This window comes from Narcine bancroftii, chromosome 6, assembly GCF_036971445.1.
Source record: "Narcine bancroftii isolate sNarBan1 chromosome 6, sNarBan1.hap1, whole genome shotgun sequence".
NCBI lineage: Eukaryota > Metazoa > Chordata > Chondrichthyes > Torpediniformes > Narcinidae > Narcine > Narcine bancroftii.
The window spans coordinates 30,542,637-30,557,155 of record NC_091474.1 but is presented as its reverse complement, the minus strand read 5'-3'; the positions used below and the strand labels follow the sequence as shown (position 1 = coordinate 30,557,155).

The 14,519-nt window shown below is 41.0% G+C and overlaps 1 protein-coding gene across 3 annotated transcripts in view; it reads left to right on the top strand.

Moving 5' to 3' along the window:
- Window positions 1-14,519, top strand: part of LOC138735920 (short transient receptor potential channel 4-associated protein-like) — an 86,905-nt gene that overhangs the window by 24,554 nt on the left and 47,832 nt on the right. For all 3 annotated transcript variants that reach the window (XM_069884585.1, XM_069884586.1, XM_069884587.1), the window contains exons 8-10: window positions 593-784; window positions 8,697-8,839; window positions 9,661-9,789. In XM_069884585.1, coding sequence (XP_069740686.1) covers window positions 593-784; window positions 8,697-8,839; window positions 9,661-9,789 — 464 coding nt within the window. The remainder of the gene's footprint in view (window positions 1-592; window positions 785-8,696; window positions 8,840-9,660; window positions 9,790-14,519) is intronic.

Below are 14,519 nucleotides of genomic sequence, written 5' to 3'. Positions count from 1 at the left end.
CAATGATTCTCATGATCTTGTATGTCTGTTGCTTTCCCTTCACCCTTATATACTCCAGTGAAAACCACCCAAGTTTGTCCCATTCTCTCCTTGTAATTCATTGTTTGAAACTAAATAACATCCTGCTAAACTACTTCTCTACTCTTTCCAAGACTTCTCATCCTTCCTATATGGAGTGACAAGAATTCCACACAATATTCCAAGTGCAGCCTAACCAAAGTTTATACAGCTGCAACATGACCTCTTTACTTTTATACTGATTGCCCTTGCCCATTGAAACCCAGCAATGCACAAGTATCTTTTTATTGCCCGATCTACTTCTTTTTCCCATGTCTCCATCCACCAACCCTAGATTTTCCTAAGAGTATTTATTGCAATTGTTTTTGGATGAAAAGCAAAACTTCTTTCTCCTTGTATCAAATTTAAATTTGATGTTAATTCAAAAGAAACATTGATGTGGAGATGGTCATGATTCTGGGCATATGTGTGTTGGTTGCCTTGTTTTTCTCTACTGCTTGCACATAAAGTCCATTCTGTAACAAACAGAATGTAGCTCTGGCATTGAAGTGTAATCTTTCTTATTTCCATTTAGTCACCCTTTTAAGTATTCCTGGATTCATTGAGCGATTATGTAAATTGGCCACACGGAAAGTCTCTGAGACAGCGGGCACTTCAAACTTCTTGCAGGAGTTGGAAGAATGGTATGCATGGCTGGACAACACCTTGGTTATTAACGCCTTGATGCACATGGCCACTGAGGAAGCTGACCAGAGTAGCACCACAGGTACGTATGATTCCTGTAGAAAACACCCAATACACTCGTAGAATGTACAGCGCTGCAACAGGCCATTGATCCGTGTGATGCTTGTATAAGACACAAACGTCTTGCTACTTTCCTTCATCGTATGTCACTTAATTTTACCTGCTTCTACAGCTTCCTCTGGCAGATATAGACTACGGCATTTAAAACACATTTAGACATGTAGATAAGAAGGGTATGGGCTAAATGCAAACGAGACCAGTGAAGGATGCTGACTTGATCAGCATGGACAAGTTGGGTTGAAGGTGTGTTCGTGCTCTATGACTCCATATCCCTTTGAGCAGTGTTCATATTCTATATCAGTGACCACCAAAAAAATTGGTGAAGCTGCTATCACAGCAGCGCTGCTGCTGGACCGGCCCCAGGGGGAGGAGGGAGCCACGTTCCCGCGGGGTCCAACCTCCCAGTCTGACTGCTGTCAGCTGCGTTCAGGTTTTGAATGGCCAGTAAAATGAGCCAGAGGTAGTTTTATTTGAAATCCTATGATTGTGATGTCAGCAGCAGCAATGAGAGGTTGCAGACTCCAGGGAAGCAGAGGGCTAGTGCAGGGCACCAGAAAACTGGCCACCCCATGTCTGAGAAGGAGAAGCAGAGGAGACCATCCATGGGACAATGACCATGTGAGCAGCTCTGTGGCTGAAGGACCCACATGGGGGTGGACTGCTGGTGACTCAAGGAGAAGAACGCGTGTAGGCTGTTGGCTGCTGGAGACTGCAGTCAAGGGACTCTCACCAAGCTGTGAACTGGCTCGAAAGTGACTGAAGGAGTACCAGATATCAGAACAGGGATGCATGAGGGTGCCGAGGTCACTGAAGGGTTGGTACAGATTGGAGGTTTGGATCTGAACCTCAGGGTTGCCAATGGTTTGGACTGGACTCGGAGTCTGTGGGAGTGCTGGAGGTGAATTCCCGGAAACTTAGTGACTGGGGGGGGGGGGGCGATTCTCTTTTGCTCCTCTTTCTCTGACTGGAAGAGGCGCTTCAGGCAATTTCTGCCCCTGGCGAATCTGTCTCCCTGACAGCAGACAAAAGGCAATTTTATGTAAAATGACACTTTTTATTACATGAGAATAAATTGAATCTTGAACCTTTCAATTTTTGTTCTTGTAGCTGTCATGCATCTCATCCCGCCTGTACCTGTGCTCAGGAGCTCTGCTTTCTAACCCTTTAGTAAAGATTTTTAACGATATTTAGAACATAGAACATTACAGCAGTACAGGCCCTTCAGGCCACAATGTGCTGACCAATGTATGATGTAGCCTACTCAACCATCTAAGCCTTCTCTCACACCCATAACTCTCTATTTTCCACGAGTTATTGACCTCCATGTAGAATATGTTACATCTACTGCTACCCTCTGCTTTCTGCAGGCAAGCCAATTCTGAATCCACACAGCTATGGTTTCATGGATTCCATACCTCATGACTTTCTGAGTGAATGTATCACTGAGGACCTTGTGAAGTGGATGTATTGGTTATGGGCTATATAATCTTATTCAGAAAAATGTGTAATTTGTCCTTTCATCTCCCACATAAGAATATAAGAAATGGAAACATGAGTAGGCTATCTGGCTCATCAAGAATGCTTCATATTCAAAAGATCATGGCTCACTTTTTTTTTTAAATGAGACAGTCTCTACTGCTTCATTGGGCAGAGAATTCCACAGATTACTGCGCTCATGGGAGAAACCATTCCTCCTCATCTGTCTTGAATATATTCCTCTGAATCTTGAGACTATGTCCTCTAGGTCTAGTATCTCCTGCCAGTGAAAACAACCTTTCTGGTTGTATCTCATCTATTCCTTTCTTAATTTTGTACATTTCTAGAAGATTGCCTGTCATTCTTCTGAATTTAGCTGAGTATAGTTCTGGGCAGCTTAACCTTTTCTCAAAGGCTAACTACCTAATTTCTGGAGTCAACCTGGTGAACCTTTCCTGTACTGCCTCCAAAGCCAGTATATCCTTTCTCTGGTAAGGAGACCAGAGCTGCACCAGGTACTTCAGCTGTAGCCTCACCTGTACCTTGTCCATTTACACCCATGACCATGTCAGGTCATGTGTAATTCTGTCAGTGGAAATAAAAGAATAATTGATTCACTTCTTTGTAGACAGTGATATTCAGTCAGCGAGTGAGCCTGATTAACTTTCTAATGCCTCCCTTTAGGAACATAAGAAGTAGAAACAGGAGTAGGCCAAAAATTGCCCATCGAGCCTGCTCCGCCATTCAATACGATCATGGCTGATCTAATTTATGACCTAACTCCACCTACCTGCCTTCTCCCCATATCCCCTAATTCCACTATCATGTAAAAATTTATCTAACTGAATTTTAAATATGTTTAATGAAGCAGCCTCAACCACTTCCCTGGTTAGAGAATTCCAAAGATTCACTACTCTCTGGGAAAAACTATTTTTCCTCATCTCTGTCCTAAATCTACTCCCCCGAATCTTGAAACTGTGTCCTCTCGTTTTAGTTTCCCCGGCCAGCTCAAAAAACTTTCCTACATCTATCCTATCCATACCCTTCATAATCCTATAGGTTTCTATAAGATCTCCTCTCATCCTTCTGAACTCGAGCGAATACAATCCTAGACGATTTAATCTTTCATTATAAGTCAACCCCTTCATCCCAGGGATCAACCTAGTAAACCTCCTCTGGACCGTCTCCAAAGCCAGTATATCCTTCCTCAAATATGGAGACCAGAACTGGACACAGTACTCCAGGTGTGGTCTCACCAGTATCTTATACAGTTGCAACATTACCTCCCTACTCCTAAATTCAATTCCTCTAGCGATGAAGGCCAACATTCCATTTGCCTTCTTAATCACCTGCAACCTAACTTTTTGCGATTCATGCACAAGCACTCCCAAGTCCCTCTGCATGACAGCATGCTGTAGTTTTTCACTCTTTAAATAATATTCAGCTCTTTTATTTTTCTTGCCAAAGTGGATAACCTCACACTTACTAACATTGTACTCCATCTGCCAGACCTTTGCCCACTCATCCAGCTTAACTATATCCCTCTGCAGACTCTCCACATCCTCATTACAATTTGATCTTCCATTCAATTTGGTGTAATCTGCAAACTTGGCTACACCACATTTTGTCCCCTCCTCCAAGTCATCAATGTAAATGATGAACAGTTGTGGGCCTAACACCGACCTCTGCAGCACCCCACTTACCACTCTCTGCCAAGCTGAAAAACTCCCATTTATCCCGACTCTCTGCCTCCTGTCAGACAACCAATTTTCAATCCAGGCCGATACACTTCCCCGGACTCCACTTTCCTGTAACTTACTGATAAGTCTCTTGTGCGGCACCTTATCAAACGCTTTCTGGAAATCCAAATATACATTAACCTGTTCCCCTCTATCCACCGCACCCATTATATCCTCAAAGAATCCTAACAAGTTTGTCAAACAAGATCTTCCCTTTCTAAAACCATGCTGCGTCTGCCTGATTGAACCCTTACGTTCCAAAAGTTTCACTATTTCATCTTTAATGACGGTTTTAAGCATTTTTCCAACTACAGACGTCAAGCTAATTGGCTGATAATTTCCAGTCTTCTGCCTACATCCCTTCTTAAAAAGTGGCGTGACATTTGCTATCTTCTAGTCTGCCGGGACCTGCCCAGAATCCAAGGAATTTTGGTATATGCATCAACTATAACTTCTGTCATTTCCTTCAGAACCGTTGGATGCATATCATCAGGCCTTTACACTCACCTGCTTGTGCAACTGCAGAACATAGCTTTTTGTTAATTGCCTTCTTTCTTTGTTTTTATGTTCTTGGAACAATACAGCATGATATGGGCCTTTCAGTCTACAATGTTTTGTCATCAGATATAAACTGACTGCATATAAATCTAACCCTTTCAATCTTTACTGCCCATAATTCTCAATTTTTCTTAAAAACCATGCGCCTATCTAAGATTCCTAAATCTCCCCATTGTACCAGCGTCCACCACCACCCCCAAGAATGCACTCGAGGCACCCACCCACCACTTTTTTTTAAACTGCCTCTGACTTCTCCCCTAAACTTTTTTCCTTTCACCTGAAATGTATGTCCTTTGTTATCAGCCTTTGCTGCTCTGGGAGAAAAGGTACTAGCTGATCTTTCTGTCTATGCCTCTCGTAATCGTAAATTCCATTAACTCTCCTCTCATCCTCTATTACTCCAAAGAGAAAAGCCTTCACTCAATCCAGATATTCTCCAATCCAGGCAGTATACTGCTAAATCTCTTCTGCACCTTCTCCAAAGCTTCAATCATCTTCCTACAAAACTGGTGGTCTAACCAGAATTTTATGGAGCAGCAACATTTTGCAGCCCTTGAATTCAATCCCCCAACTAATAAAGGTGAACACACCATGGGTCGTCTCAGCCATCCTATCAACTTGCATGGCAACCTTAAGGGGTCCATGAACTTGGACTCAAAAATCCCTTGCACAGCTTAGAATCCTTCCATTAATTATGTACTCCACCTTTCAAAGTATATCATTTCACACATCCTGATAAACTCCATCTGCCACTTCTCTATATTCTGTCTATATCCTGTTGTAACTTTCCATACTACACAGAACACCTCCAGCCTTCATGTCATCTGTTAACTTACTGACCTTCCCCTCTACTTCCTCATCCAAGTAATTCATAAATATCTCAAAAAGCACATTAGCATGTTCTGCACTGATTTCATGTTCACCAAAGTCCCTCTTCCTGGTGAACACTGTCCTCTGTCTCCTCCAAGCATATGTTTCTTCCCCCACCTCCCCCCTTATCCCTGAGTGGTCGTACCCTGACTCCAGTCATACTCCCTCCAATTCTTCACATACATGTATAATGCCTTAGTGTTTTCCTTATTTCTACTCCCCAATGCATACTCGTGTTCCCTTCGAACTCTATTTAAAGTCCCTTTAAGTTAGTTTCTGGCTATCTTATAATTCTCATGTGCCATGGATGATTTGTGCTTCTTAAATCTTCCTTCTTTATTAACTATTCCACCTCTCTTGCCAACTATGGTTTATTTACACTATCATACTTCCCATTGCAGTAGAACAGCCTTATCCAGATGTCCATGCAAGTAATCCCTAAACAATCTTCACATTTCTGATGTGCATTTTTCCAAGATCATCTGTTCTCAATTAATGCAACCAAGTTCTTGTCTAATACCATAGTGACCAGCCCTTCTTCAATGAAACATTTTTGTTTGATCCTATCCTTGTCCATTGCTGTTCTCAAGATTTGTGGTCATTATCTCCAAAATGCTCTCCCTCTGAAAACACTGACCACATTCATTTCCCAGTGCAAGATCCCTAGTTGGCCTTTCCACATGCCTGTGTCAGGAATCTTTGTTGGACACCAAACAAATTCTTCCTTTATCTGACCCTTTTGCATCAAGAAGGTAATAACTCACGGTACAATGTCTACATACCACCAACTGAAAACCTACTTAAAGGACAAATTGGGAAGCAGGCTGAGGTTACCAGAAGGAAGCAGTTTTGAATATGTGATTACAGACACAATGATAATTAAAAGATTTATAACAAACATGTACATCAAACTGCAAGAGAAAGAGAACGATAAAATAAGCTGTAAACCCAAACAAAAGTGGGAACAAGATCTAAACATAAGATAAAGAATGAAAAAATGGGAAAAGCTATGCTCCAGAACTATGAGAAATACAATAAACACGAGGTTACGCATGATACAATATAATTGGTTACACAGGCTATACACCACACCCCAAAAGTTAAATAAATGGGACCCAACGGTATCAGATAGATGTTTTCGCTGTAAGAAGGAAATGCGGACAACAGTATATGCAATTTGGGCATGTGAGAAAGTGGAAAAGTTTTGGGAAGATCTAAATCAGGTATTAAATAAAATTACAAAAAATAACATACCAAAAAATCCAGTGATCTTTCTTCTAAGTAATATAAGAAGTAAAGAACTTGGCCTCAATTTGGATGAAGCACAAAAAAGATTTATTATGATAGCCTTAGCTGTCGCAAAAAAATGTATTATGTCAACCTGGAAATTAGAAGATAGCCTGAGAATACAGCAATGGTACATAGAAATGAATAAATGTATTCCATTGGAAAAAATAACATATAATTTAAGAAATAACATCACAGTATTCAAACAAATTTGGGAACTGTACATGGAACACAACAGAGAGGTCCTACCGCAGACCTACACCCCCTAAAATGACAGAATGAGAAGAAGACGAAATGAGCTGACCCAGTGTGTAAAAGTAGATGTCACAATTTTCTTGTTTATTTTCATTGTGCGATGACATTGTTTAATGGGTTTAATGTATGGTGTATGTCGAACGTTTAGTGGGTGGGAGGAGGGAGGGGGGATAAAGGGGAGAAAATGACACTTTATATTCAAGAGGGAAATGTTTGTGTGTATTTTGGTCAATGTGGTTCATAGTGTGAAAAATAAAAGAAAATTTTTAAAAAAAGGTACTAGTCAATATTAGGGAAACTCATGTCTCCTAAGAAAACTGCTCTATTTTTGCACCATTCAAAACTTTGCCTACTTGCGTGTTTCTCAGTGGCCCAGACTCTCTTGACCTATAGAATATTCCCAAAGGAGTGATTGCTCCCTTCTGTTTCTGACCTTCATCCATGCTGACTTAGTAGCTGATTCCTCCGCAACATCCTCCCTTTCTGTCACTGATACTATTGCTGATAAACAATGTCCCTTACTTCCCACTTTATCCTTTTTGATGTATCTAAACGCGAAGCCTCAAGCAGTGAATCCTGCCATTGCATCCTCATCTCTAATGATTGCCACATTGTAATTTGATGTATTGATACATGCTCTGTTTATCACCTGTGTTCTTAAGTTAAGCACATTTATCCAAGTTCAAGATGTAACCATGAGACCCAGCTATACCTAACTTGGTCATTAGATATGTGGAGTAATGCTTGCTGCAAGCCTGACTGACTACATTGGTGCTGCCTCCTGCACCCATGATGAGCTTGTCAACTTCATCTACTTTGCTGCCAACTTCCACCCTGTCCTCAAGTTCAGTTGGTCCATTTCTGGGAACTCTCTCCCCTTTCTCTATCTTCTCTCCTTGTCACTAACTCCCAGAATGAGGCCTTTCATCTGCTTTGGCCTCATCCCCCCCCCCACCCCTCCCCCACTCAGGGCAACTCCCTCATCCACCCATCCTTTCCAACCAAATATTCCTTTGGTACCTACCCTGTAATCGCAAAAATTGTTGTAGTTGCACCTCCCTCACCACTGTTCAGGGTCCCAAACAGTCCTTCCCAATGAAGCCACACACCACTTATGAATCTGTTGGGGTCATTTACTATATCCTGTACTGATACTACAGCCTCTACATTGGGGGGAGACTGGACTCAGACTGGGAGATGGTTTTGCACATTTGGCAAAGCAGCTCATCAGGAATAACTTGTAGGATTATGGGGGTTGGGGAAGAGGCATGAAATATACGGATGAATAACATTGTTCTTTCACCAAACATGTAAACTCAACCCCAGTGTTTACTGGTTTAATAATTAAATAAGACACTTGACATTTCCATAGTATTTGAGAACTCGTTGTGGATTGTCAAGTTAAAGATCAAAGCCATAAATAAGTAGGGTTGAAAAGAACTGAAAAGTGAAAATATTTGAGTTCAATGGTTAGGCTAGTCTTGTGTTTTGAAGAATTTTTAGGTTTGAGACTAGAGATGTCCATACATTGAACTTTTCAGTTAGGTACTGTGAAAATGTTTATGGGACCTCTTGTTCCTCTCAGGTTTTAAGTCTGTCAAGAATACTTCAGTTACGTATTTCACAGCCACCGAAGAATTTGCTGGTTGTTCCCTGAGCCTTGGTTTAATTGTCACTTTCTACTTTCAGAGATTGCAGATGAGAGTGCACTGGCTGCCAGCCAGCTCAGGAGTCGGCTTCCTCAGTCCATGAAGATAATGCATGAGATCATGTATAAAGTGGAAGTGCTGTATGTGTTGTGTGTACTGCTGATGGGAAGGCAGCGAAACCAGGCAAGTGAGAATTGCCAGATTAAAATTTACAGTTGTGATATTAGAGTGATAGCATTGGATGGAGTGGTGTGAGGTGAGGGTGTGGTGGGAAAAGAACCGTCATTAGCATAGAGCAATACTGGCCCATTGGCCCACAATGTTGTGCTGATCGATGTAAACCTACTCCACAACATCCTAGTCCCTTCCCTATCTCACACCCACAACTGTCTATTTTTCTTGCATCCAAGGATTTTTTGACTGTCTCTATTGTATCAGCTTCCACTTTCACCCCTGGCAATACATTCTAGATACCTACTGCTCTTTTTTTTTAAAAAAAACACACAACTACCTCTGCATCCTTCCTGTAATGCGGAGACCCTTTCATGCAGAAACATAAATATGTTACTTCAATTAGAAAACAAGCACTCCTGGTTTCTCAAATTTCCCTATTCTCTCTGCAGATAACTCATTCACACAAGCCCTTTTCTGGAGGCACCACCAGATATTAATACCCCCAAGTAGACAATGTGGATGATGAAAATCATTTTATATGATAAATCCATTTAAGCATTTTTTAGCATCTAATTCATGCAGGATTCATTGAATATTCGCTTCTTAGTTAATGATCCTGAAGCAGTTTTTTAAATTCCTTGTCACCGTTGGGTTCATTTAGTAAAAAAGCCAGCTGCAATGGTTTGATTTGGTGTTTACAAGTTTTTCTTAAGAAGTGGAAATTAAAAATTTCATGCATGTTTTTGAGCGTGTGCTCTAAATATAGGCTATGGTAGGTGGTGGGCATTAGCACTGAGATTGTCCGGCTGATCAACAATTTCTTTTTTCAGGTTCACAAAATGTTGGCAGAATTTCGACTTATTCCTGGACTAAATAATCTGTTTGATAAGCTAATATGGAGGAAACATTCTGCTAATCATGTTCTACATGGGCAGAACCAAATCTGTGACTGCAGTCCAGTGAGTATTAACCTACTTGCAGGAAATGACTTGTCATAACTTGAAAACTGCCATTCCCAGACCACCTCCCATCCCTAATGGTTTAAGAAGCAACCTTTTAGGTGCTTTGGGTAACATTTATTTTGAGATTTACAGCATTGAAATGGACCAGTTGGCTCAACCATTCAATTTTAAATTTGTGCTCTGCTTGACTCTACTCTCAGTTCCTTTCCGCACAGACTTCTTCATAAATCAATACTATTAACTTAAACTACTCCATGAAGCTCCATGGTCTTGCCGATTTTTCTGAATTCTCATTGGGATTTTTGGGATCTCATTAAGCTCTTTTCCATCAACTCTCCAAAGCTTTCATAAGACCTGTTCTGCCATCCCTCATTAGCCACTTTCTCAGGAGAGAACACACCCACACTATAGGTTCCAGATGTCTTTAACATTTTTATATTTCCTTACAACAAAGGAGACATTCTGCCCAGCATCCTGAATCTCCAGAGTAATCCCTTCAATCCCATTCCCCTTCTTATTCCCATTCTCCCAGCTGTCCATCAGCAGATACTTTTCTAACAGCTGATTTACAGTATCCAATTAACCTAACTTCCAGTACCTGGGGGAAGCCTACAATCATAGAAAAACAGAAAAAATTCTGCCCTCCAACCAGTTGGTGTGAACTGGCTGTGTTTCTAATATCATCCTTGACTATCTTCTCTGCACTTTCCAAAGTCTCTCAGAAATGTTTGTAGTCCCCTCCAAGCATTGTTAAGCAAAGCTTTACAAGGGCCTTGACACAACTTCACAAATTTTAAATTCCATTCCTCTTGTAATCTTGGTAATTGGTTTGCATTTTTTAATGGCTTTCTAATCTGTTTTTGATTAGTATAATTTGTTGTTCCAAGAATGTGGAAGCAGGCATGCAAAGTCTGGCCCCAAATTAAAGCAACATCCACTTTTCTGAACTGGAGGTGAAATTTATTCAAGTCCATCTCGCCCTATTACTAATGATGCAGTCAGCTTCAATACCCTCTGTGACAGATGTCAGTGTCTTGATGAAAACAAATGACAGCGCTGGCAGAGCTGCTGCAACTGAAGTCCAAATAGAAAACATCTCCTTCCCTTCCCTCATCAAAAATCTTTAATAGGCTTACTGGCCTATAATTTCCTGAATTATCCCCATTTCCCATGTTGAACAAAGGAGCAGCAGTCCTTTCGGAACTTTCAATTGCTGAAGTTGAATGCACTTCATCTAGCTCCAGAATCATGTATATTGGGAAAAAGGCTGACCATTCACTTTCTCTGATAACCCATCAGGCTCTTACTCTCCAGGGAATAAAGATCCAACCTCTCATTTTAATTTGACCTCCCTCGTCCCAATAACATACTGATTGTTGTTTTGCATGTAAATAAGAACTACATTTCACAGCATGCAATGCACGCTGTTGAGCGTTAATTAGCAGTGACACTCGAAGGGGGCTGTTGTTGGAAGTCTCCTGTGACAAAAAACAAGGTATGAGCTTAGCCGAGCTTCACACACTGCAGAGGTCCTGTGAATTTGGAGATTTGAAAAATTCACTCATTAAAGACAGAATAATAGTTTGTGGAATCCCAGATAATCGACTGAGAGAAAGGCTGTTGCATGAAAAAGATTTGACACTGGAAAAGGCAGTGAATTTGTGTAAGGGAACAGAGACCACACGAGCACAAGGTGAGGAGCTGCACAAGATGAACACCACAGTGCATGTGATGAAACAGATAAGCCGAGCACCAAGACTTTCCCAAAGCAACTGCAAAGCAAAGTGGTAATCTCAAACAGCAGATGCGGAGGTAGATATATTCCAAAGATGTTTCCTGCTCATGGAAAGTCCTGACGTAAATGTGGGAAGAACAATCACTTTTCAAAGTGCTGCAAACCAGGGGATACCAAGAGCAAGGTACACACAGTGGATGAAGAATTGGAGGAATTCTTCGTGGATTCACTCCAGACTGATGCTGGCAAAATGGAACAGATCGCTCCAGTGACTGTGAATGAGACCGTAATTCCATTTAAGGTCGACACCGGAGCCCAGTTGAATCTGTTATTTATGGACGATTATAAGACCCTCACCAAAAAGAGCAAGATTTTTCCTGTAAAATTAAAAGTGACAGACTACACTGGAGAGAATGTTCCAGTAAAAGGGGGCTGTATGGTGATCTTCAAACACAAAGAGCGGCATCGAAAGTCACAGCGATTGATTATAGAAAGGAGAATACAGCCAATATTAGGTCTGAGTGCACGTGAAGAGCTCAACCTGGTGAAAAGAGTTTTCCTAGTGACTTCACAGACCAAAGATAAGTACACAACCCTCATGGAAGAGTATGCAGATGTCTTTGAGTGTCTTGGCTATTTACCTGGTGTAAACAAGATCCACATAGATGAGACAGTGGCTCCTATTGTCCAAGCATGCAGGAAAATTCCATTTCCTCTTGGAGACACTTAAACAAGAACTAGTGTGCAAGGAACAGATGAAAGTCATCCAGAAAATTGAACAACCTATAGATTGGGTCAATTCACTGGTCATTGTGCAAAAGGAAAATGGAGCATTGCATACATGTCTGGACCCAAGAGATCTTAATAAAGCCATCAAGAGAGAGCATTTTAAATTGCCGATACGGAAGGAAACATGTCCCGGTTTGCAGATGCCAAGTGGTTTATCAAGCTCGACGGATCATTGGGGTCTTGAGGAAGCATGTTCGAGACTATGCGCCTTCAATACTCCACAATGAAGATACCACTTTCTTTGGCTACCATATTGGATCTCATCCGCACCAAAGTCTATCATAAAACCATCCATGTGATCTTTGAAAGTATACCTGGAATTGAAAACCTTATGGATGACTTCATTGCATGGGGGTCAGCCAAGAATGAAGATGATACACAACTAAGGCAAGTGCTTGACATGACACGGAATGTCAATTTGAAATTAAATAACGAAAAATGTGAGTTTGGCATAAAAACACTGACCTTCATAGGAGATATGATATTTGAACAGGGAGTGAAGCCTGATCCAAGAAAGACATCAGCCAATTGAGAATTTTGCGAGGCCCTAAAACAAAGAGAAGATGAGACATTTCTTGGGGATGATGACTTCATCCCTCATCCGTCAACTGTGTCAGCACCGTTTAGATCACTCTTTGAGCAGAAAAATGTGCTTCCAGGCTCCCAAAAAAGGCTTATTAGAAGAGTCTACTAAAATTAATGATCCGGAGAGACACACCAGGATGTCAGCTGATGCATCCTGACATGGCCTTGGAGCGAAAAGCCTACCAATTTTGAAGCCTGGAGTTCCAGTGTGAATCCGAGATCACAATTCTGGTGCATGGGCCTTGCCAGGGTATGTGAAAAAGGAAATAGATCTATATTCCGACCAGATCCAAACAAAAGAAGGGACACCTCTGAGAGGGAACCGAGTGAATCTACAGCCACAAGCTGTAACCCAGTTGTGACCCGTCATCTGTCAGTATGCAAAAGGGTCCAGCGCAGGGAGAAAAAGGAACATGTGGTTCAGAGTCCACAGAAAGACACCAAGTCTAGCACAGCAAATGCAAGCAGTACACTGGTGAAAACACATAGAAGACCAAAATGGACTATTAAGCCACCTCAGAGATGGATTGAAAACTGATGAGTGGAAGAAATGGGCAGAAAAATGTAGATACTTTTGTTATGTAGACATAGTATTGTGTTTGTTTTTGTTTATTAAAGGGGAAAGGTGTGTTATTATGCATTTAATTAAGAACTACATTTTCCAGCATGCAGTTGGCAGAAACCAGAAGTGACATGACAGAGGTTGTCATTGGTAGTCAGTTGAAGCAGCTCAAGGGAAATAAAATCTGTTAAGTGTTAAACCCATGTAAAGTCATTCTTGAAAGAAAAAGCATAACATTATTTTTTTCTTCTCTGCATCCTTTCCAACTTAGTGCCAAATTCACCATGCATTTTTAATCCTAGATCTATGTCACTAACAATAATTGAGCATGTGTGCAGGTAAACCCCTTGTGTAGTTATGAGTGTCATCCAATTCAAGCATTCCTTTGGAGTCTTAGGATCTTGCTAAAAGATCAGAATGTGCCTTTAAACTTGAAACTTTAAAGAGATCTGTATTTAATAATCCGACACTCCTTGATACATTGGGGTTCATTAGACAAAATAAGCAATTTCTTTAAAATCAAGGGTACAGCATTTCCAAGATTGTTGTCACCATACCATAGAGTTGTGAACTCCCTACATAAAGTAACCAGTTCATGATGCGTATTCAAAGAAGAGTTAAAGGTGGCCCTTATGGATGTATATGACTATAGAATAGACATTCGGATTTCAGATTTATCTATCTATTTTCAGTACATGTATGACATCACATAGAACCCTGAGATTCCTTTTTCATGTGGTTGCAGAAGAATTACCACTACTTAGTAGTGCAAAAAAATAAACTGTACACAGTGTAAGCGTAAACAAATAAAAGAACTGTAAATAGATAATGAATGTAAAGTGTGCAATACAGAGAGAACAAAAGAAAATCAATAAAATGCACAAGTTAGAGTCCTTAAATGAGTCTTGAGTTTTTTATTGAAGCATCTGTGGTGAAGGGTTAGCAGCTGTTCCTAAACCTGGTGGTGCCAATCTTTTGGTACCTATACCTCTTTCCTGATGGCATTAGCAAGAACAGAGTGGGTGGTGTGGGTCTTTGATGATTGCTGCTTCCGAC